The sequence below is a fragment of the Carex rostrata genome, chromosome 10, assembly GCF_964058835.1.
Source record: "Carex rostrata chromosome 10, lpCarRost1.2, whole genome shotgun sequence".
NCBI lineage: Eukaryota > Viridiplantae > Streptophyta > Magnoliopsida > Poales > Cyperaceae > Carex > Carex rostrata.
In genome coordinates this window covers 6,830,429-6,852,570 of record NC_135927.1, presented here as the reverse complement: position 1 = coordinate 6,852,570, position 22,142 = coordinate 6,830,429, and the positions used below count along the sequence as shown (strand labels likewise).

Genomic DNA, 22,142 nt, shown 5'->3' with positions numbered 1-22,142 from the left:
TCAAAACCCTTTAACCCCTCTCTCTCTCTCTCTCTCTCTCTCATGGCGCCTCCATTTCTACTCCGACGAGTGAGAACACTTCTTACTGGACTAAACCTAAACCCTAGACCCTTCTCCACCTCCATTCCTCTCTCTCCCAAGACCAACTTCGATCCCGTCGCCTCTTACGACGACGCGGACGACAATCTGAGGACCCGTCTCCTCCGTCTCCGTTTTCCCAAGCGGAGTGCCACAGCGGCGATCCAGAAGTGGGTTCTAGAAGGCAGAGAGGCGCCAGCTGGAGAACTCAGAGAGGCTGTCAGAGATCTCAGCCGATGCGGCCACTACAAGCACGCCCTTGAGGTAAAAAGTCAAATTTCACAAATTGCCATACTGTAACCTCACCATACAGGTACCAGTACCTGTATACAAAAATAAACAAATAAAAATAATAAGTTTGTTCAGTGCAGTAACCTCCCATTACTGCCATTACTGGTACCAGTACCATATGTTATCATGAAAAGATTTGGTAGTCTTGTACCATAATCAGTATATCCATCAGAAAATACTACTGTACAAATACGTTTTCTTAATTGAGTTCATATTTGGGACATATGGTACCAGTACCATATGTCCCAAAATGATAAAAAAAAAAAGTAATTAGTTTGTTCAGTGCAGTAACCTGTTTTACAGAGGCTATTTTACAATAGCTAAATGCCAAATTGACTTCTCTTATTCTTGAAACATAAATTTAACATGATTTAAATCAGGTTTCAGAGTGGATGAAACTTCACCATGAACCAGACCTCTCAGGAAACGACTATAGCACACGAATCGACCTAATAACCAAAGTTTTCGGCCTTAACTCTGCCGAAGATTTCTTCAACAGCCTTACTTCCAAACCTGTTGAAGCATATACCGCTTTGCTACACAACTTTGCTTCTTCGAAATCAATTGACAAGGCCGAGAAATTATTCAACCAAATGAAGAGCGAAAATGTTATTTTGGATGCGTTGCCTTTTAATGAAATAATGACCCTATATGTCTCAGTTGGGGAAGCCGAGAAGGTGTTTCAAGTGGTTAGCGAGATGAAAAGTCTAAAAGTAGGGTTGGATTTGTATAGTTATAATTTATGGATAAGTGCTTACGGTTCCATTTTGGATTTTAAGGGGGTTAAAAGAGTACTTTCTGAGATGGAGCAGGACCCAAATTTAGACCAAAGATCAAATATTTATAGAAATTTGGTACGAGTTTATGTTGATGTAGGTCGGTTTGAAGGAGTGGGTACTGGTACGAAGCTAATTGAAGCTGATACGAAGGTTAGTGTCAGAGAATGGATCACTTATGACCTTTTGGTGATTTTGCATGCAAGTTTGGGTAACAAGGGGAGGATCAAGGAAATGTGGAGATGCATGAAAATGAGTTCCGGGAAAATGACTTACCGGAACTATATTTGCATGATTTCATCTTATCTTGTCATAGGAGAAGTACAGGAGGCAGGTGAGGTTATTGATCAATGGAAGGAATCAAAGGAGCCTGAGTTCGATCTCTCAGCATGTACTCGGCTTTTTGATGCGTTTTTTAAGGTTGATTTGATGGAAATTGCTGGGAATTTTAGGAAGTTGATGCAGGAGAAGAACTACCAAATTAGTATGTCAACATGAATTTTTGGATGATTTTGGATAACTTATTTGCTTTATTTTCATTCATCTTTTAAATCTTTGCCAGAGAGTAGGAGTAACACTTGTATTTTTGCCTTCTTTTTGGTGTTTGGAAATAAGTTAATTTGTTTTTGCTTCTCTCCTTTATAATTTCTGTGACAGAACTTTGCAGTTTAAAATGAACATATGTTTTCAATCTATCATGTTTTTGAATCATAAAATAACAAATTATTTATGAATTATTGATATAATATGCATGAATCATAAATTTTAGAACTTGTCAAAAGATTCTTGAATCATAAACTATTTATAACTCGTACAATTTAATGAAAATATCATATATTTGGATTTCTCCAGCATCTTAATTAAAGTAGAAAATTTGTACAATAATTATAGAAACTAGTGTGATGTTTTTGATTTGGCTATACATTTCCTTTTGAATAAATCAGATTATTTGTATTTCAACCCAATGTTGTTAGTGCCCAAATACAAATATAAATGGCTTTAACAAGTTCAATAGGAAGTGATAAAAACCCACTTATTGGTGTACATTTTTATCAGACTCCTACAGAAACTTCTCAGATCAGTTCAAAGGCAAACATAATGTATTTCCAAAATAAAAACAAGTAACAAAAGATATTTCATAAATTATTTTCACAAAAATATTTTAATGAAAATAATTCAATGACTAAAAAATAACTTGTAAAACTAATTTAGTAAACAAAAGATCACTCTCTCTCTCTCTCTTGCAACTAATACCTCGTATCAATTCATCCTAAATAGGAACTACAGATCTCTCTCTCAGAAAAACTTGGCAGTATGTCATGTGTATATTAAACAGCAAACAATGTTTTATAACTCATGGAAAAACAACAAAAAATTTAAAAATATAAATCAAATGTCCTTACTCCAGTGCACAAACATTTCACACCCCCAGAGACTCCTGGTACCATACCAGTTGGTACCAGTCTTCCATCCTGCATCCTGTATAGAATTTGAGCAGTAAGCAGCACACTCAGCATCTTCCCACAATCAATATACCAGCTGGTAAGGTATCTTCCTATGCAATCGCACCTCATCAAATTGCTTCCAAAATATGCCAACTATCCCCCACACAAACACACACACCCATCCACAACTTATTTGAATTAGCAGTACTTTACCATTTACCACAGCCCCCCCCCCCCCCCCCCCCCCCCCTCTTGTACCGACATCTCAGGAACCATGATATGGTATCCTCTCTCTCTATCTCTCCCTATACCTAGGGGTGCAAACTCATCGGATACTGAAATAAAAGAGGTAAAATTGGGTTTTACTGAATCGTTCTGCTCATCTGATCTCGAAAAAGTTCTGAAAAACTGTATTGAGGTAGTGAGATCTTCTGTGAATCTGAATCAGTCCTTCGATCGATCTAGGGTGGGGGAGATTCCTTCTACGTCTGATCTTGCTACAGTTGATCCAAGAAGAGATGGCAACAGCTATCCCCTTGGATCTTCTCCATCTACAGCTACTTGTCTTCATGTGGTGCCTCATTCTACCCCCGTTGATCCACCCGATGCTACGCAATCGTCTTCATCTCTTAACAGAGACAATCCGCACAATCACAAGAATTTGAAAAGACTACTCTTCGGTTCTGATTCAAAACAGCGATTCCGCGAAAGAGGTGCCTCGGTTTTGGCGGGTGAAAGGCAGAATTGAAAGCGGAATGATGCGTGCGCAGAGAATAAAGCAAAAACTGGATGCTCTTAAGGCTTCTTCTCCAAAGAGACCGGTGTGTTTTAAGTGCAGCGATAAAGGGCATCTCGCCAGCATCTGCCGAAACGCCACCTTGTGCTTCATGTGCAATCACTTGGGCCATAAAGCCAAGTGGTGCAATACGATCACCGATTACCTCAAAATAACCGATCCAGCCCTGCTAAACCGCAGCCACATGCACCTACTGAACCCAGCCTTCCTCAACCTCAGACGTTCCGACCTTCAGTGCCCGTTGCTGTTCCTTCTGACACAATGCAGTGTGACCTTGCTCTCAAGCTTATTTTAAAACAGACCCTCACAAAGAAATAAAAATGAAAATTATATTTTAAAAAATTGAAACATTATCAAGCAAAAAGAGAAATGTATTCAATGAATAAGAAAACTCTGCAGTACTAAAAACCAGAAGTAGAGAATGTATTGTGAAGACTCTCAGTAAATCTAATATTTTATTTCAAAACAGTTCTCTGAGGCCCATATAAAAATGTACATAGATTTCTCGAGGGATATGATGCCCATGTATTCTTGACTGAATATTAGGGAAAGAGATGGAGAGAGATCATGTGGGAGTCCGTATCCTCTTTTGTTTTTCGGGGTGGCATTTTTCAAATTTTAAGATTTTGGAGTGGCAAATAACCAATTTTCTCTAACTAAAAATGTAAAGTGTAATCCGGTGTCACCAAAAAAGGGTGTAAGTGGATCCCTCCTCTATATATATATATATATATATGTTAGTAGAACTAGGGTGTTCTTAAGTTCACCAAACCCCTTTGTGAACAAGGTACTTGAGCCACGTTAGCTTGCTCTGAATTTAATCCTTATTAATTTTAAGTAGCAACTGATTGAGGCCTAAAGTCAAAATCATTGGACATTTTTATCGGGCTTCAACAGAGAACATATATTTCTTGGATTTCTGTTCTTATGCCATTACATCATCGAGTCACTACAACAATATAAAAACAACACATGATGAAAAGAAAATCAAATACAAAAACAACCAAACAAATATTTTAAAATGGTCACTTTCTTCTCGCAAAGAGCTGAAAGGTTTCAATTAAAACACTACCACTATGAAAACTAAAGATTATTTCATTTTACCAAAAGAATTATTGGGAACGAAATCAGAAGCATCATATGGAAATTAATTGAAGAAAATGGACAAGGCATCAGCGAGATTCCCAACTAGACCCAGTCTACATTTCCCTCTTCATTTACACCTCAAAAACAAAAAATCTCCAGGGTTTTAACAAAAACTTATCAAATTAGAAGAAAAAAATATTACTATACTTCCCCACAAAGAGCACCATTAGGAGATAGTGTATAGGTTTTTTTTTTTTTGAAAAAAGAAGGCATAAAGCCCATTTCATTACTGAAAATATCTAAATACAATATAAAAAGTAAAAACTAAATTTTGCTGACACAGCAGCATCCCTAGAAGCCAAAAAAAGTAATATTGAGGCTCAAAAAATGAAAACTAACCTTTTTGCAAAGAACTGGTACCCACCAAACTATTTAGATAGTGTATCGGTCAATCAAACAGAAAAGAGGGATTTAATACCTGGGACTGAGAGGCGCTTGATGCCTTGATCTAGGGTTTGTGTGTGCCAGCACCAATGCTTGATCGCAAATTTCAATCACTGCCCCCAGGCTCAAATGAAGACAAGGGGTAGATCATATATTGATAATATACACAAACACAAAACCGAGCTCAAATGAGATAACACAGACCCTCATAAAGTAAACATAATTTAAAAAAAATGAAACATTATTGAGCAGAAAAAGAAAGGTATTCAATGAATCTGCAGCAATAAAATCCAGCAGCAAATAAAACAAGAAATATATAAAATCCCTTGTGAAGACTCTCAGTAAATTTCATATTTTTATTTCAACACACTGTTCTCTGAGGCCCATATAAAAATGTACATAGATTTCAGGGGATATGATGCCGTGTATTCTTTGACTGAATAATCAAGGAAAGAGATGGAGAGAGAGATAAAGGGACAGGGAGGATCATGTGTACCCTTCAAAGGACAAAATATCACATGAAACCCCTATATTCCGTGCAACAGGAGAGGATCCAACTGCACTATTCCAGATTAGTGTTATTCTCACGCATCAAAATATGAATCCATATCCTCTCAGGTACCTGAGGAAGTAAAATACTCCCAAACCAAGCCAAAATCAATTCGGTGCCTATTCAAAATATGGGTGGGATATTTGTCCAAAGGATTTTAATACCATAATGTTCTTGAGAGAAGGTTGTGGTCTTAATACCATAATGAGGTAGATCGGGCTTGCAGTTAAGGTGTTTGTTAAAATGTCTCTCATGATATGCACATGCACTCCAAATCTGATTGTTTACAACACCCTTATTGAAAGGCTTTCCAGCACTGGTGACATAAGAGAGTTGGCCATAGAAGAGAGTAGTTGCAAGCCTGACATTATTACTTACATCACCCTTATCCATCCATGGCTGTAGAGGTGCTTAAAGAAATGGATGCTGAAAAAATGAGACCCAATGTGATCACTTGTAACATTCCCATTGATGGCCTGTGCAAAAATGGAGATGTTATTACAGCACAGATGGTGCTTGAAGAAATGCCGCCTTGTAGGACAACAGTCTTATTCATGGTCTCTGCAGCCAAGTGACACACAGTATAGTGCTCCGAGTATATTTGATGAATTGGTTGCTAAAGGCATTGTTCCTAATGTGATCACCTACAGTATTCTCATTCATAGTTTGTCAAATCATTGAACATTCTTATCGGGCTTCAACAAAGGACATCTATTTGTCAGATTTCCATTCTCATGTCATTACATCATCGGGTCATCACAACAAGATATATACAACACATGATGAAAATAAAACTATATACAAAAACAACGAAACAAAATTTTGAAATATTTTAAATATGGTCTTTTTATTATTTCTCAAACAGTCAAAAAGAGTTTCAATTGAAGCACTACCACTATAAAAATAAAGATTCTTTCATTTTACCAAAAACAATGATTGTGAACAAAATGGTCAATGCATCAGAGAGATTCCCAACTAGACCCAGTCATCATCCCTTTTTTAAAACTTCAAAAGAGGGTTGCCGAGTCTACATTTCCCTCTTCATTTGCACCTCAAAACAAAAATTCTCCAGGGTTTTCACTAAAACTTACCAAATTAGGAGCACCAGTAGGAGATAGTGTAATCTCCAGGGTTAAAAAGAAATTACTGTGTCCCAACAAAGCTGTAATGAGATCAATAAACAGAGAACCACCATTAGGAGATAGTGTATAGATCAATCGAACAAAAAGGAGAGATAAAATACATGGGACTGAGGCGCTTGATCTAGGGTTTCTGTGTGCCAGTGCTTGATCCCAATCCAATCACTAACCCGGTTCACAACTAAAGCTCAACTCACAACTAGATATAACACAGATCTCACAAAGAAATAAAAACAAAAATATAATTATAAAAAATGAAACATTAATGAGCAAAAAGAGAAGGGCATTCGATGAATAAGAAGCAAATTATGCAGCAATAAAAACCAGTAGGAAATAAAATCAGAAATAGGTACAATGTGTTGTGAAGACTAAGTAAATTTCATATTTTTATTTCAACACTGTTCTCTGAGGCCCATATAAAAATGTACATAGCTTTCTCAAGGGATGTGATGCCATGTATTCTTTTACTGAATACTCAGGGAAAGAGATGGAGAGAGAGAGAGATCATGTGTGAGTCCGGGCCATATCCAATTGGGGGAAATAAATCTGCTGTTATTCCTTAGGAATAACAGGAACCTGTTATTCCGATTCCAACCAGGGCAGTATTAGTAGTTGCTTTGAGATTCATGCAGCAAAGATTCGAACGGTTCAGATTTTCAACATATCAACTCAAAATTTGAGATATCTCAGAGGATGTGAATTCAGAATATAGGGGGTCCATTTTGAGATTCATGCCAAACTGAAACCGTATCCAATCCGTTTTCATATATGGTTTTACCAGTATCCGATCCATATCTGATCTGTTTTCACCCCTATGAACGACTCAGATCACATTCTACACAGTCAGGTATTGACGTATTGTGTTGGATATGAATTCTCAAAGTATACCATAAACCTTAGGAATTAAATCTGCTGTTATTCCGATCCCAACCGTTGGTCTTTGTTGAGATTTGTGCATGAAAAAAATACTTCAACAAGATGCATGGAATTGTTTGAACGGTTGATTGTGGAGTAAGAGGTCATGTTTGGTTGTGGAGTAAGAGCTGGAGAAATAAAAATAAAAACAGGAAGAGTAAGATTGAGTTACGGCAGATTAACTTACACTTACTTTGCCTATAGGGCCCTCTCTCAAAGACAAACATTAATTTCCCAATTTTTCTCTCCTCATTAGTCGATAATCTAAGATTTAAGCCACCAAACAAGGGTAACTTGAGCCACATTAGCTTAGAATAAGGAATTTAATCCTCCTTAATTTTAAGTAGCAACCAAACAAGGCATAAAGTCAAAATCATTGAACATTCTTATCGGGCTTCAACAGAGAACATATATTTCTCGGATTTCTGTTCTTATGCCATTACATCATCGGGTCGTCACAACAATACAAATACAACACATGATGAAAAGAAAATTAGATACAAAAACAACCAAACATCTTAAATAATTTAAAAAAAAAAATTTATCATTTCTCAAACAGTCAAAAAGAGTTTCAATTGAAGCACTACCACTATAAAAATAAAGATTCTTTCATTTTAATATACACATACAAAACCAAGCTCAAATGGGATAACATGTCTCCCTCATAAAGAAATAAAAATGAAAATATAATTAAAAAAAAAAAGTGAAACATTATTGAGCAGAAAAAGAAAGGTATTCAATAAATAAGAAGGAAATTCGGGAGCAATAAAAACCAGCAACACATAAAAACAGAAGTGTGGACAATGTGTTGTGAAGACCCTCAGTAAATCTCATATTTTTATTTCAACACACTGTTCTCTGAGGCCCATAAAAAAATGTACATACATTTCTTTGACAGAATACTCAGAGAGAGAGAGAGAGAGATCATTTGTATCCTTCAAAAATACAAAATGGACAAGGCATCAGAGAGATTCCCAACTAGACCCAGTCATCAACCCTTTTTACAAATTCAAAAGAAGGTAACAGATATCCATGTCTACATTTCCCTCTTCATTTGCACCTAAAAAAACAAAAAATCTCAAGGGTTTTCACTAAAACTTAGCAAATTAGAAAAAAAATATTACTATACTTCCCCACACAGCTGTAATCTTCATAAAATATAACAAAGTAAAGAGGGAATAATCAACAGATCAACAAAAACAGCACCATTAGGAGATAGTGTATAGTTACTTTTTCTGGAAAAAAAGAGTCATAAAGTCCATTTTATTAATGAAAAGATTTAAATACAATTATATTAGATAAGAAAGTAAAAACTAAAATTTTGCTGACACAGCAGCATCACTAGAAGCCAAAAAAGCAAAATTGAGTCTCAAAATATGAAAAACTACCCTTTTTGCAAAGAACTGGTACTAAGTACTGGAACCCACCAAACTATTTAGATAGTGTATCAGTCAATCAAACATAAAAGAGGAATTTAATACCTGGGACTGAGACACTTGATGCTTGATCTAGGGTTTATGTGCACCAGTGCCAACACTTGATTCGTAATCCAATAACAGCCCCTGAGTTCAAATGGGATAACAGAGACCCTCATAAAGAAATAAAAAATGAAAACAGAAACAAAAAATTAAAATATTATGGAGCAAAAAGATAAAAAGGCATTCATTGAATAAGGAAAATCTGCAGCAACAAAAACCAGCAGCAAAAAAAACCAGAAGCATGGTCAATGCATGTGATGACCCTCAGTAAATCTCATATTTTATTTCAACACTGTTCTCTGAGGCCCATATAAAAATGTACAAAGATTTCTCAGGGGATGTGATGCCATGTATTCTTTGACTGAATACTCAGGGAAAGAGATGGAGAGAGTGAGAGAGAGAGATCATGTGCCACTTGTAGCTAGAGTGGGAAAAATGGCACGGCAGAGCCTGCTCCATCACGGAACCAGACCATATCCAAGTGGGTGCCTATTCAGAATTCACAGGGCAGTATTAGTTGTTTGCTTTGAGATTCGTACAAATAATATTTGTGCCGTCTGGATTTTCCACGGATGAACTCAAAATTTGAGATATCTTAAGGGATGTGAATTCATCATGTGTATCTTTCAAAAAGAAAATATATCACATGAATCCTTATTGGGGACTTCAATGAATTCCGATCATAGCAGCACTAAAGAACCGGATCCCATATGAACTCTGCAATTAAGCATGGTTTAAACAAAAGTAGTACTAGGATGGGTGACCTCCTCGAAAGTCCCTGTTGCATCCCTTTAAAAAGCCTAAGGGCAGTTTACCAAATATATGTGTCTGTGTATATATATATATATATATATATATATATATATATGAGTAGAACTAGGGTGTTCTTAAGTTCACCAAACCCCTTTGTGAACAAAGGGTACTTAAGCCATGTTAGCTTAGAGCAAGGAATTTATTCCTCCTTCATTTTTAGTAGCAACCAAACAAGGCTAAGTCAAAAACGTTGGACATTTTTATCGGGCTTCAACAGAGAACAAATATTATTCAGATTTCCATTCTTATGCCATTACATCATCGGGTCATCACAACAATACAAAAACAACACATGTTAAAAAGAAAACTATATACAAAAACAACGAAACAAAATTTTTATGATAAGAAAACTATATACAAAAACAATATTTTAAAAATGATCTTTTTCTTATTTCTCAAACAGTCAAAAGAGTTTCAATCGAAGCACTACCACTATAAAAATAAAGATTCTACCATTTTACCAAAGAATTATTGGGAACAAGATAAGAAGCATCCTAGGGAAATTAATTGAACAAAATGGACAATGCATCAGAGAGATTCCCAACTAGACCAGTCAACATCCCTTTTTGAAAATTCCAGAGGGGTTTGACAAAAACTTGGCACAATAGGAAAAAAAAAATTATATTACTCTTCATAAACACAAAGCTGTAATCTTTAAACAGAACAAATAATCAACAGATCAATAAACTGTGCACCATTAGGAGCTGGTGTGTAGATCAATATAACATAAAGAGGGATTTGATACCTTGGATTGAGAGGCGCTTGATCTAGGGTTTTTGTGTGCTATCACTTCATCGCAATCAAATCACTAACCCCAGGCCCCAGAAGAACATGAAGAGAAGGGGGAGATAATTTATTTATCCAAGTATTTTCGGCATGTGAACCCGGTTTAATCAGAACTAGATATAACACAGACCTCAGAAAGAAATAGAAATTAAAATATAATTATACAAACTGAAACATTAATAAGCAAAAAGAGAAGGGCATTCAATGAATAAGAAGCAAATTATGCAGCAATAAAAACAAGTAGCAAATAAAACCAGAAGTAGGGACAATGCATTGTGAAGACTCTCAGTAAATTTTATATTTTTATTTCAACACGCTGTTCTCTGAGGCCCATAAAAAAATGTATGTAGATTTCTCAAGGGATGTGATGCCATGTATTCTTTTACTTAATACTCAGGAAAAGAGATGGAGCCGAAATTTGTATTTATACCATAAAAAAAAAAACACCCTCGTTTCGAGAGATGGAGAGAGAGAGAGAGAGATCATGTGTGAGTCCGGGCCATATCCAATTGGGGGAAATAAACCTGCTGTATTCCTTGGGAATAACAGGAACCTGTTATTCTGATTACAACCGGGGCAGTATTAGTAGTTGCTTTGAGATTCGTGTAGTAAAGATTTGAACGGTTCAGATTTTCCACATATCAACTCAATATTTGAGATATATCACAGAGGATGTGAATTCAGAATATAGGGAGTCTATTTTGAGATTCATGCCAAACTGAAACATATCCAATCCGTTTTCATATATAGTTTTACCAGTATCCGATCCGTATCCGATCCATTTTCACCCCTACAAACAACTCAGATCACATTCTACACAGTCAGGTATTGTGCTGGATCAGAGTTCTCAAAATATACCATAAACATCAAACCTTAAGGTCATGTGTGACTGTGGAGCAAGAGGTAATTTAAGCCAAGTTAGCCTAAAGTAAGGAATTTAATTCTTCTTAATTTTAAGTAGCAACCAAACAATGCTAAAGTCAAAATCATTGGACATTCTTATCGGGCTTCAACTGAGAACGTATATTTCTTGGATTTCTGTTCTTATGCCATTACATCATCGAGTCGCCACAACAATATATAAACAACACGTGATGAAACTAAAATTAAAAACAAAAGAAAAAAGAAACAAGTTTTTAAAAAATTTAAAAATGGTCCCTTTACTCTTTATCACACAGTCAAAAGAGTTTCAATTGAGACATTACCACTATAAAAAATAAACAAAGAAATATAACAAGAAAAGCGTTTCACATGATTACTCTACTTAACCACAAAGCTGAAATCTTCATTAAAAATATAACAAAGAAAAGAGGGATCAACAGATCAACAAAAAGAGAACCATTAGGAGATAGTGTACAGGTTTTTTTCTCTGAAAAAAATAACAATACATTTAAACTAGATAATAAAGTAAAAACTAAAAATTTTGCTGACGCAGCAGCATCCCTAGAACCCAAAAAAGCAATATTGAAGCTCAAAAAATGAAAACTACCCTTTTTGCAAAGAACTGGTACTAAGTACTGTACCCACCAAACTATTTAGATAGTGTATTGGTCAATTGAACAGAAAAGAGGAAATTAATACCTGCGTTTATGTGCACCAGCACCAATGCTTGATTGCAATTCAATCATTGCCACCAGGCCCCAGATGAAGAGAAGGGAGAGATCATATATTGATAATATACACAAACAAAAACCGAGCTCAAATGGGATAAACACAGACCCTCATAAAGAAATAAAAATAAAAATATAATAAAAAAAAAACTGGAACATTATTGAGCAGAAAAAGAAAGTTATTCAATGAATAAGGACATTCTGCAGCAATAACAAGCAGCAGCAAATAAAATCAAAAATATGGACAATGCGTTGTGAAGACCCTCAGTAAATCTCATATTTATTTCAACACAATGTTCTCCATGGCCCATATAAAAATGTACATAGATTTCTCAAGGGATGTGATGGGATGTGATGCCGTCTATTCCTTGGCAGAATACTCAGGGAAAGAGAAGGAGAGAGAGAGAGAGATCATTTGTATCCTTCAAAAATACAAAATATCACATTGAAATCCCTATTAAGGTATTTGTTAAAATGCCTCTATGGGATGCACTCCAAATTTGATTGTTTACAACACCCTTATTGAAGGGCATTCCAGCACTGGTGACACCAGAAATGGAAGCTCAAAAAATGAGGCCCGATGTGATCACTAGTAACTAGGGCTGCAAACAAATCGAACCAAATCAAACTTATCCCAGTTTGAGTTTGAGTTTGAATAAGATTCGAACCGAATTGGTTTTATTGGTTTCAGAACGAACTTCAATCAAACAAATTAATTGCGAAAAACGAATTAATTGCGAATTTTTTTCGAATCGAATTGAAGTCAATCAAATCAAGAACTACGGATTTTTTTGGCACCACCAATAGTTTATGCAATAAATTTCTTCACGCGGAACAAAATTCACACGGCTTCCTTTTACCTTTCATGAATTCACACTGTTGAATTATGGACCAGCCTAAAATTCCCTTACCTTTTACGCTGTTGGATTGATTAGAATCACAGCATGGACCTAGTCAAATGAAACTTATTTCCATTGTTAATTTGTTACACTGCTGAAGCATTTTCCTATTATAAGTTACCATTATATTAACAATTTTGAGCTCTCATAAAAGTTTGGTTCCTGCAATATTAAAGATTGATGGTTGAAACCATTAGTTGCATTATTTGAGATTCGAATCTAAATAGTTCACAAACCAATTTTGAACGAACTATACCCAGTTTTGAGTTTGAACAAGATTCGAGCCGAACTGATTTGATTTGTTTTAGAACAAACTAATTTCGAATCAAAATTAATTACTAACTTTTTTCAAATCAAACTCAAATCGAATCCCAAACTACGAACTTTTTGTGCAGCCCTACTAGTAACATTCTAATTGATGGCCCGTGAAAAAATGAAGATGTTGTTACAGCACAGAACATGTTTGAAGAAATGCCTCCTTGTATATAGAGTGAGAATCTCTGATTTCTACTCCCTTTTATTCTTGCTAACAAGATTCAACACTAAACCATCACATCACACCTCAGTACCTCACTTGGTTTTATTTAATGTTGGATATTAATAAAAAATTCGACACACTTTTCTCGGAGGCCCATATAAAAATGTACATAGATTTCTCAAGGGATGTGATGCCATGTATTATTTTACTGAACACTCAGGGAGAGATGGAGTGAGAGAGATCATGTGTATATCTGTATCCTCTGAGGTAACTGAAAATTTCAGTTTATCTAAAATTTGAGATATCTCAGAGGATGTGAATTCAGAATATAGGGTGTCCATTTTGAGATTCGTGCCAAATTGAATCGTATTCGATCCGTTTTCAAATATGTTTTACCACTATCCGATCCATATCTGGTCCGTTTTCACCCCTATGAGCGACTCATATCACATTCTACACAGTCAGGTATTGCACTGAATATGAATTCTGAAAATATACCATAAGCCTTAAAGGTCATGTTTGGCTGTGGAGTAAGAGGTGGTAAGGAGCTTAAGGTGCCAACCAAGAAATAAAACAAGAAGAGTAGGATGGAGATACGATGGATTAATTTCGTACACACTTACTCCATCTGTAGGGTCTACTGTCAGAGACAGACAGACGTTCATTTCGCAATTTCTCTCCTTAATTTTAAGCAGCAACCAAACTAAGGCCTAAAGTCAAAATCATTGAACATTCTTATCGGGCTTCAACAGAGAACATGTATTTCTCGGATTTCCATTCTTATGCCATTACATCATCGGATTGTCACAACAATACAAAAACAACACATGATGAAAAGAAAACTACATACAAAAACAATGAAACAAAAATTTTAAATATTTTAAAAATGGTCTCTTTCTTCTTTCTCAAAGAGTTAAAAAGTTTCAATTAAAAATCAGAAGCAAAGAATTACTGGGAACAAAATCAGAAGCATCATATGGAAATTAATTGAACAAAATGGACAAGGCATCAGAGAGATACCCAACTAGACCCAGTCATCATCCCTTTTTATAAATTCAAAAGAAGGTAACAGATATCCGTGTCTACATTTCCCTCTTCATTTGCACCTAAAAAAAAAATCTCCAGGGTTTTCACTAAAGCTTGGCAAAAATAAAAATAAAATATTAGTATACTTCCTCACACAGCTCTAATCTTCATAAAAAAATATAACAAAGAAAAGAGGGAATAATCAACAGATCAACAAAGAGCACCATTAGGACACAGTGTATAGGTTTTTTTTCTGAAAAAAAAAAGGCATAAAACCCATTTTATTACTGAAAAGATTTAAAAACAATTATATTAGATAAGTAAAAACTAAAATTTTGCTGACACAGCAACATCACAAGAAGTCAAAAAAGGCAACATTGAGGTTCAAAAAGTGAAAACTACCCTTTTTGCAAAGAACTGGTATCCACCAAACTATTTAGATAGTGTATCGGTCAGTTGAACAGAAATGAGGGATTTAATACCTGGGACTGAGAGCCGCTTGATGCCTTGATTGCAATCCAATCACTGCCCCCGGACCCCAGATGAAGAGAAGGGCCAGATCATATATTGATAATATACGCAAACACAAAACCGAGCACAAATGGGACTACACAGACTGTCATAAAGAAATAAAAATGAAATTAAAATTTAAAAAAACTGAAACATTATTGAGCAGAAAAAGAGAGGTTTCAATAAATAAGAAGGAAATTCTGAAGCAATAAAAACCAGAAACAGATAAACCCAGAAGTTTGGACAATGTGTTGTGAAGACCCTCAGTAAATCTCATATTTTTATTTCAACACACTGTTCTCTGAAGCCCATATAAAAATGTACATAGATTTCTCAGGGGATGTGATGCCGTGTATTATTTGACTGAATAATCAGGAGAGAGATGGAGAACCGACATTTTTATTAATATCCTCACAAAAAAAATCCAACTATGCCCTCATTTTTTCAAAAATTCGATGCGTTCCTATTTAAAATTCACACAGCATTATTAATATTCGTGCCAAAGCAGTTCTGATGGTCCGGATCCAAACTCAAAATTTGGGTTACTTTAGGGGATCTGAATTCCACATCCAATTGAGTGCCTATTCGGAATTCACAGGGCCTTATTGATCTGGGCCATCCATTTGTAATTTGCTCGAATCAGGTACCTGGGAGGATACAGATTCCTTCAAAAGAACAATGAAAAACAGACGGCCCAGATTAATCCTAGCCAGACCAAACTCAAGCCGGTGCCTATAGAAAATATAGGGGGTCCGTTTTGAGATTTGTGCCAGGTTATAAAAACGGTCTGTTGGGGAGGTCAAACAATTACACCTCCGCTAGGGAAATAAATCTGCTGCTGTAATTCCAAGGAATAACAGGAACTGTTACTCCGATCCAACCGTTCAAACTTTTACATGAGTGAATCTCCGTGAAGTAAGTTTTCATGTGTGAATCTCACAATCAGTCCTAAATTGAATACATAGATTGTTAAATATCCTTAATCCATATAAATCACTTTAGTAGGACAATTATACATGATAGTAAACAATTCATAATTATATCACATATATGCTCAACGTTGGATACTATAATCCAACAAGGTCCGGATCTATTTATTGCACCTCAGGAATATATTGCACTGGATGTGAATTCACCAAACAGGGCCTAAAGTCAAAATCATTGAACATTTTAATCGGGCTTCAACAGAGAACATATATTTCTTGGATTTCCATTCTTGTGCCATTACATCATCAGGTCATCACAACAATATATAAACAACACATGATGAAAAGAAAATTACATACAAAAACAACGAAACACTACCACCATAAAAGAGTCATAAAGTTTCAATTGACACACTACCACCAAAAAAAATAAAAACATAAAAAAAATCTTCCATTTTACCAAAGAATTCTTGGGAACAAAATCAGAAGCATCCTATGGAAATTAATTGAACAAATTGGTCAAGGCATCAGAGAGAGTACCAACTAGACCCAGTCATCATCCTTTTTTTGAAAATTTAAAAGGGGTTTGCACCTCAAAATACAAAAACCTCCAGGGTTGTTCACAAAAACTTGGTAAAAATAGAAATAACATATTACTCTGAGTCACCAGAAAGTTGTAATCTTTGAACAGAAGGAACAATCAACAGATCAATAAACAGAGCACCATTAGGAGATAATTGTATAGATCAATTGAACAGAAAAGAGGGGTTTGATTGATACCTTGACTGAGAGGCGCTTGTTCTAGAGTTTATGTGCGTTAACGCTTCATCGCAATCCAAACGCTAACCTCATACCAGGCATCCGAGAGATTCCCAGTTTTAGAGCAAGTCGTCATCATCTCTGGAAATTCAGAGAGGAATGCAGATTTTCCTATTCATACTTCCTTGAATTTGCATATGACTACAAAACAGATTTACTTTGGTTTAAATGGGTAATTAGGTAAATTTTAACAGAGAAAAAATTGGGTATCAACAAATTTACCAGCAAATCCAACTATTTGTTGTAGTAGCTCACAAATAAAAATACGTTTCAGAGCAGAGGACTTGGTTAAACATTTACAATAACAAATATCAGAACAGCATAAATTCTAGTAACAAGCAAACAGATCTGAGAGATATCAGATTAAACACCCTTCTATAAGCACAGAAACATGAACTTTAAAAAACCTAAGTGCATAAATGTCAAATGAGAAAAGGAAAGAATCCAAAAAATGGTTGGGCATTCAGATTGTTTATAGATATTATTATCATTATTTCAACATGCCAAGTTTCCAGAGCCCAAATATATAAATATGTATTCTAACACCTCGTTTGGATAGATACCAATCCCCTCAGGATTGATCCAAGAGGCGAAAAGAGACCTTCACAAGGTAATGTAAGAAATTGAAGGTGAACAGGTACCAATCCCGAGGGGATTAAGCCAATTGCAGCAATATAGAAAATTAAAAAGGATTATTTATGTCTCATGCATTTTAATGCATCATTTCCAACCCAAGGGTCAATTTTGCAAAAAGCAATTCAAGATATCATATATCAATAACATACGCAAACACAAAACTGAGCTCAAATGGGATATAACATTACCCTCACAAAGAAATAAAAATGAAAATTATCAAGCAAAAAGAGAGGCATTCAACAGATAAGGAAATTCTAAAGCAAATAAAACCAGAAGCATGAACACACTGTTCTCTGAGGCCCTCAGTAAATCTCATATTTTTATTTCAACACACTGTTCTCTGAGGCCCATATAAAAATGTACATAGATGTCTCAAGCGATGTGCTGCTGTGTATTCTTTAACTGAATACTCCAAGAGCAATGGAGAGGCAGAGAAAGGAAGAGACAGAGGGAGCTCATGTGTGAGTCTGTACTTAGGGTATGTTTGGATGAATGAGAATAGCACTTGCCAGAAAAAATAGTTTTCTTTCGGAAACCAATAAGAATGCCAGTGGTTTGCTGCATGAAGCCAAAACTGCTCTGTTAAAATCTTTACCCCTAGCTCCTTTTGAATTGTATGGATTTTATTGTATGTTTGGATAGTGCAAGGATTAGTGCAAGAATAGAACAATTGGTATATGTGACTATTTGGAATTCACAGGCATTATTAATTGTTGATTTGAGATTCGTGCCAGATTGAAACGGACAACTCAGATCTCATTCTACATGGTCAGGTATTGCACTGGATCTGAATTCTCACAATATACCATAAACCTTAAGGTCATGTTTGGAGGTGATGAAACCCCCTTTAACTGTTTACCCGACCTGTATCATATTCATACCCATTAACACCCCTAGTTAGCTTAGACCTTCTTAATTTTAAGTAGCAACCAAGCAATGCCTAAAGTCCAAATCATTGAACATTCTTATCGGGCATCAACAAAGAACATATATTTCTCGGATTTCTGTTCTTATGCCATTAAATCATCGGGTCATCACAACAATATAAATACAACACATGATGAAAAGAAAATTAGATACAAAAACAAGAAAACAAAAAATTTAAATATTCTAAACAGTTTTAATTGAAGCACTATTGCTATATAAAAATAAAAAAATTCTTTCATTTTACCAAAAAATTATTGGGAACAAAATCAGAAGCATCCTATGGAAATTAATTGAACAAATTGGTCAAGGCATGAGAGAGATTCCCAAATAGCAAAAGTATAAATCCAGGATTTTCACTAAAACTTAGCAAAGTATAAAAAAAAATATTACTCTGCTTCCCCACAGAGCTGTAATCTTCATAAAAAATATAACAAAGAAAAGAGTAGATAGTCAACAGATCAATAAAAAGAGCAGCAATAGAAACCAGCAGCATATAAAATTAGAAACATGAACAATGCATGTGAAGACCCTCAGTAGATCTCATATTTTATTTCAACACACTGTTCTCTGAGGCCCATATGAAAATGTACATTGATTTCTCAGGGGATGTGATGCTGTGTATTCTTTGACTGAACACTGGGGGAAAGAGATGGAGAGAGAGAGAGAGAGAGATCATGTGTGAGTCCGTATCCTCTGAGGTAACTGAAAATTTCAGTTTATCTAAAACCAGGTCATATCCAATGGAAAAGTATCCTCTCCACTGTGTAAAAGATTCCCTTCACTTCACGGTTTGAGATTTACTCTCACCCGCTTTGAGATTCAGACTAGCACAGGGGGCAGTATTATTTGGGCTTTGAGATTCGTGCAAAGTTAAAAGAACGGTCCGGACCCAGTAATTCTAAAAGATTCTCTTTTACGGTACCGGGGAGGATGTGAATTCATATCCAATTGGGTGCCTATTCGGAATACACGGGGCTGTATTAATTCTTGCTTTGAGATTTGTGCCAAATTGAAACGTATCCAATCTGTTTTCAAATATGGTTTTACCACTATCCGATCCGTTTGCACCCCTACAAATGACTCAGATCACAATTCTTCTACATGATCAGGTACTGCACTGGATCTGAATTCTCAAAATATACCATAAACCTTAAGGTCATGTTTGGGGGTGTCAATATAACCCTTTTAACCGTTTACCTGACCCGTATCGTAATAAAAAAATTTAATCGGAGGTCATATTAGGAAATTTTTTTTTTTGTTGGGTATTAATAAAAATGACCGCAGGGCAACTTAAGCCACCCTAGCTTAGAGCAAGGAATTTAATCCTTCTTAATTTGCAGTAGTAACCAAACAAGGCCTAAAGTCAAAATCATTGAACATTTTTATCGAGCTTCAACAGAGAACATATATTTCTCGGATTTTCATTTTTATGCCATTACATCATCGGGTCATCACAACAATACAAATACAACACATAATGAAAATAATTGGATACAAAAACAGCCAAACAAAATCAATAAATATTTTTAAAATGCTATTTTATTATTTCTCAAAGAGTCAAAAGAGTTTCAATTGAAGCACTACCACTATAAAATAAAGATTCTTTCATTTTACCAAAGAATGATTTGGGACCAACATCAGAAGCATCCTATTGAAATTAATTGAACAAAATGAACAAGGCATCAGAGAGATTTCCAACTATAGCCAGTCACCGTCCCTTCATTTGCACCTAAAAAAACACAAACTCAAGTGTTTTCACTAAAACTTAGCAAAGTAGAAAAATAAAGTATTACTCTTAACCACAAAGCTAAAATCTTTGAACAGGAGAAATAATCAACAGATCAATAAACAGAACACCATTAGCCACTAGGAGATTGGGTTTAATACCTGCGATTGAGTGGCGCTTGATCTAGGGTTTCTGTGCGTAAGTACTTGATCGCAAAGAGATGGGTATGATCAACAGATCTAGGGTTACTCTTCATTTGCACCTCAAAAAACAAAAATCTCAAGGGTTTTCACTCACCACAAAGCTGTAATCTTTGAACAGAAGGAAGAATCAACAGATCAATAAACAGAGCTCCACCATTAGGATATTGGGTATTGATCAATCGAACAGAAAAGAGGGATTTGATACCTGGCATTCAGAGGCGCTTGATCGAGGGTTTCTGTGCTCAAGTGCTTGATCGCAATCCAATCACAAAACCCCCAGGCTCCAGATAAAGAGAAGGGGAGATACGAAAATTTATTTATCCAAGTATTTTGGGCCTTGAGCCCTGTTTACAACTAAAGCCCAATTCGTAACAAGCTCTAAAAATAATGGATCTTCTCTGATTTTTGGGCCTGTGGGCCTGTGAACCTTCTCAACTCGACTCTGATTTTACAATACGGTGGTGGGAATAGAGCCGTTGAGTCGAATTGAGTTGGATCAAGTTTGAACTCAAATCAGGTCAGAATGAGCTAAATCGAGTCGAGTCGAGTCAGTTCGTTTGTGCAATGAATTACGAATAGATCAAAATATTTTGTCAATTTAGTACTGTGAATTGTGCATAAATTACGAGTTAGAAAATAATTCAGAAAAAGTGCAAAAAACTGAATAATACGTGAATTGCTTCTACAATAGTTCAAATCTGAATTATTCGTAAATAATTTGCGAATCTTGTTACTATAATTCTGACAATAATTTTATCTTCTCGTAATGAATTAATACTACGAGAGATTATGAAATTGCAGAGAAAAAAATTATTTACTTCTAGAAGGAACCATTTTTGCTTTTCTGCTTAGTTTATTGGAAAACATGCCAATTAAGGAATTTTTTTTTTTTTCATGTTTACAAGGAGCCAAGTTCCAAAGCGACCTAGAAAAAATGAAATGTACATCCTCATTAAATTTATTTGGGACCGGTCAAGGAAATTTTTCTAGAAAAATAAAGAACAAAAGGCACTGCTTTGAGAAAATGCTTACATATTTCCTAGCTAACGAAAGTTACGTTTATGCATCCCGGAGTCAAAAAATTTAGAATAATGTGACAAAATATTTTTTATAATTTTTTGTAAGAAATGTATTTTGATAAAAACAATTAAAGTGAGGTATACATTTTACATTTACACAGATACAACCACAGACAACCTTAACCCACCATTTTTGTGGCTTCAAATAGTGATACGTGGCCGTTCCCCAACCTGACATTAAAGAGATGTCGTATTTGTTTTGTTTGTTAATTTTATTATATTTTTTTATTAGTCTTGTCAGAGTACTATTTACAGATGTACATTTCCGCAATTTGGATAAGGCCATATCAAATTACACAACTACGTACCGTGTAATATCATATCAAATTTTCTAAAAATAGTTATAACACATAAATAGCCGAAATTTTTATTAATATCCAAATTTAATTTTAAATTTCAAAAACTAACCGCCTTAGCATTGCAATTCGAAAAATACCCTTTCCGGGAAAAATTTTAACGGAAACAGGCCCCATTTTCGGAAAAAAATTTTCCGGAAACAGGTGAAATCCGGAAATATTTTATTCGGAAAAGATTTGTTTCCGGAAAAAATTTTTACGGAAACAGGTCGAATTTCCGGAATTTTTTTTTCCGGAAATGCATTAAATTTCGTTATAAATTCGCAGTGTGTTTACGGTTCGCTTTCATATCATCCGCTCTCTCTCTCACAGTAAGTTTAAATTTAATTAATTTATTATTTATAATTTAA

The 22,142-nt window shown here is 35.2% G+C and overlaps 1 protein-coding gene, 2 long non-coding RNA genes and 3 pseudogenes across 4 annotated transcripts; 2 read left to right on the top strand and 4 right to left on the bottom strand.

The window, feature by feature from the left end:
- The first annotated feature begins 7 nt into the window (after positions 1-7).
- Positions 8-1,706, top strand: LOC144560497 (pentatricopeptide repeat-containing protein At5g09450, mitochondrial-like). Its single transcript, XM_078309716.1, has 2 exons — positions 8-342; positions 750-1,706. Exons 1-2 carry the CDS (start codon positions 43-45, stop codon positions 1,641-1,643), a joined length of 1,194 nt encoding a protein of 397 aa, XP_078165842.1. The 5' UTR covers positions 8-42; the 3' UTR covers positions 1,644-1,706.
- Positions 1,707-4,395: 2,689 nt separating this feature from the next.
- Positions 4,396-20,665, bottom strand: LOC144560320 (uncharacterized). Of its 2 annotated transcripts, XR_013513360.1 has the most exons (5): positions 20,563-20,665; positions 20,316-20,465; positions 19,719-20,157; positions 6,518-9,920; positions 4,396-4,609 (listed from the first exon to the last, which is right to left on the bottom strand). It is a non-coding gene; the product is annotated as an uncharacterized LOC144560320 (long non-coding RNA). The 2 variants fall into 2 exon arrangements; XR_013513359.1 differs by lacking the exons at positions 4,396-4,609; positions 6,518-9,920 and having other exon boundaries at positions 19,470-20,157.
- Positions 6,420-6,518, bottom strand: LOC144561147 (small nucleolar RNA R44/J54/Z268 family; annotated as a pseudogene).
- LOC144561145 (small nucleolar RNA R44/J54/Z268 family) lies at positions 8,477-8,581 on the bottom strand (annotated as a pseudogene).
- On the top strand, positions 9,228-18,401 carry LOC144560321 (uncharacterized). The gene is made up of 3 exons (XR_013513361.1): positions 9,228-9,242; positions 10,855-11,422; positions 18,275-18,401. It is a non-coding gene; the product is annotated as an uncharacterized LOC144560321 (long non-coding RNA).
- On the bottom strand, positions 14,587-14,691 carry LOC144561146 (small nucleolar RNA R44/J54/Z268 family; annotated as a pseudogene).
- Positions 20,666-22,142: the final 1,477 nt, after the last annotated feature.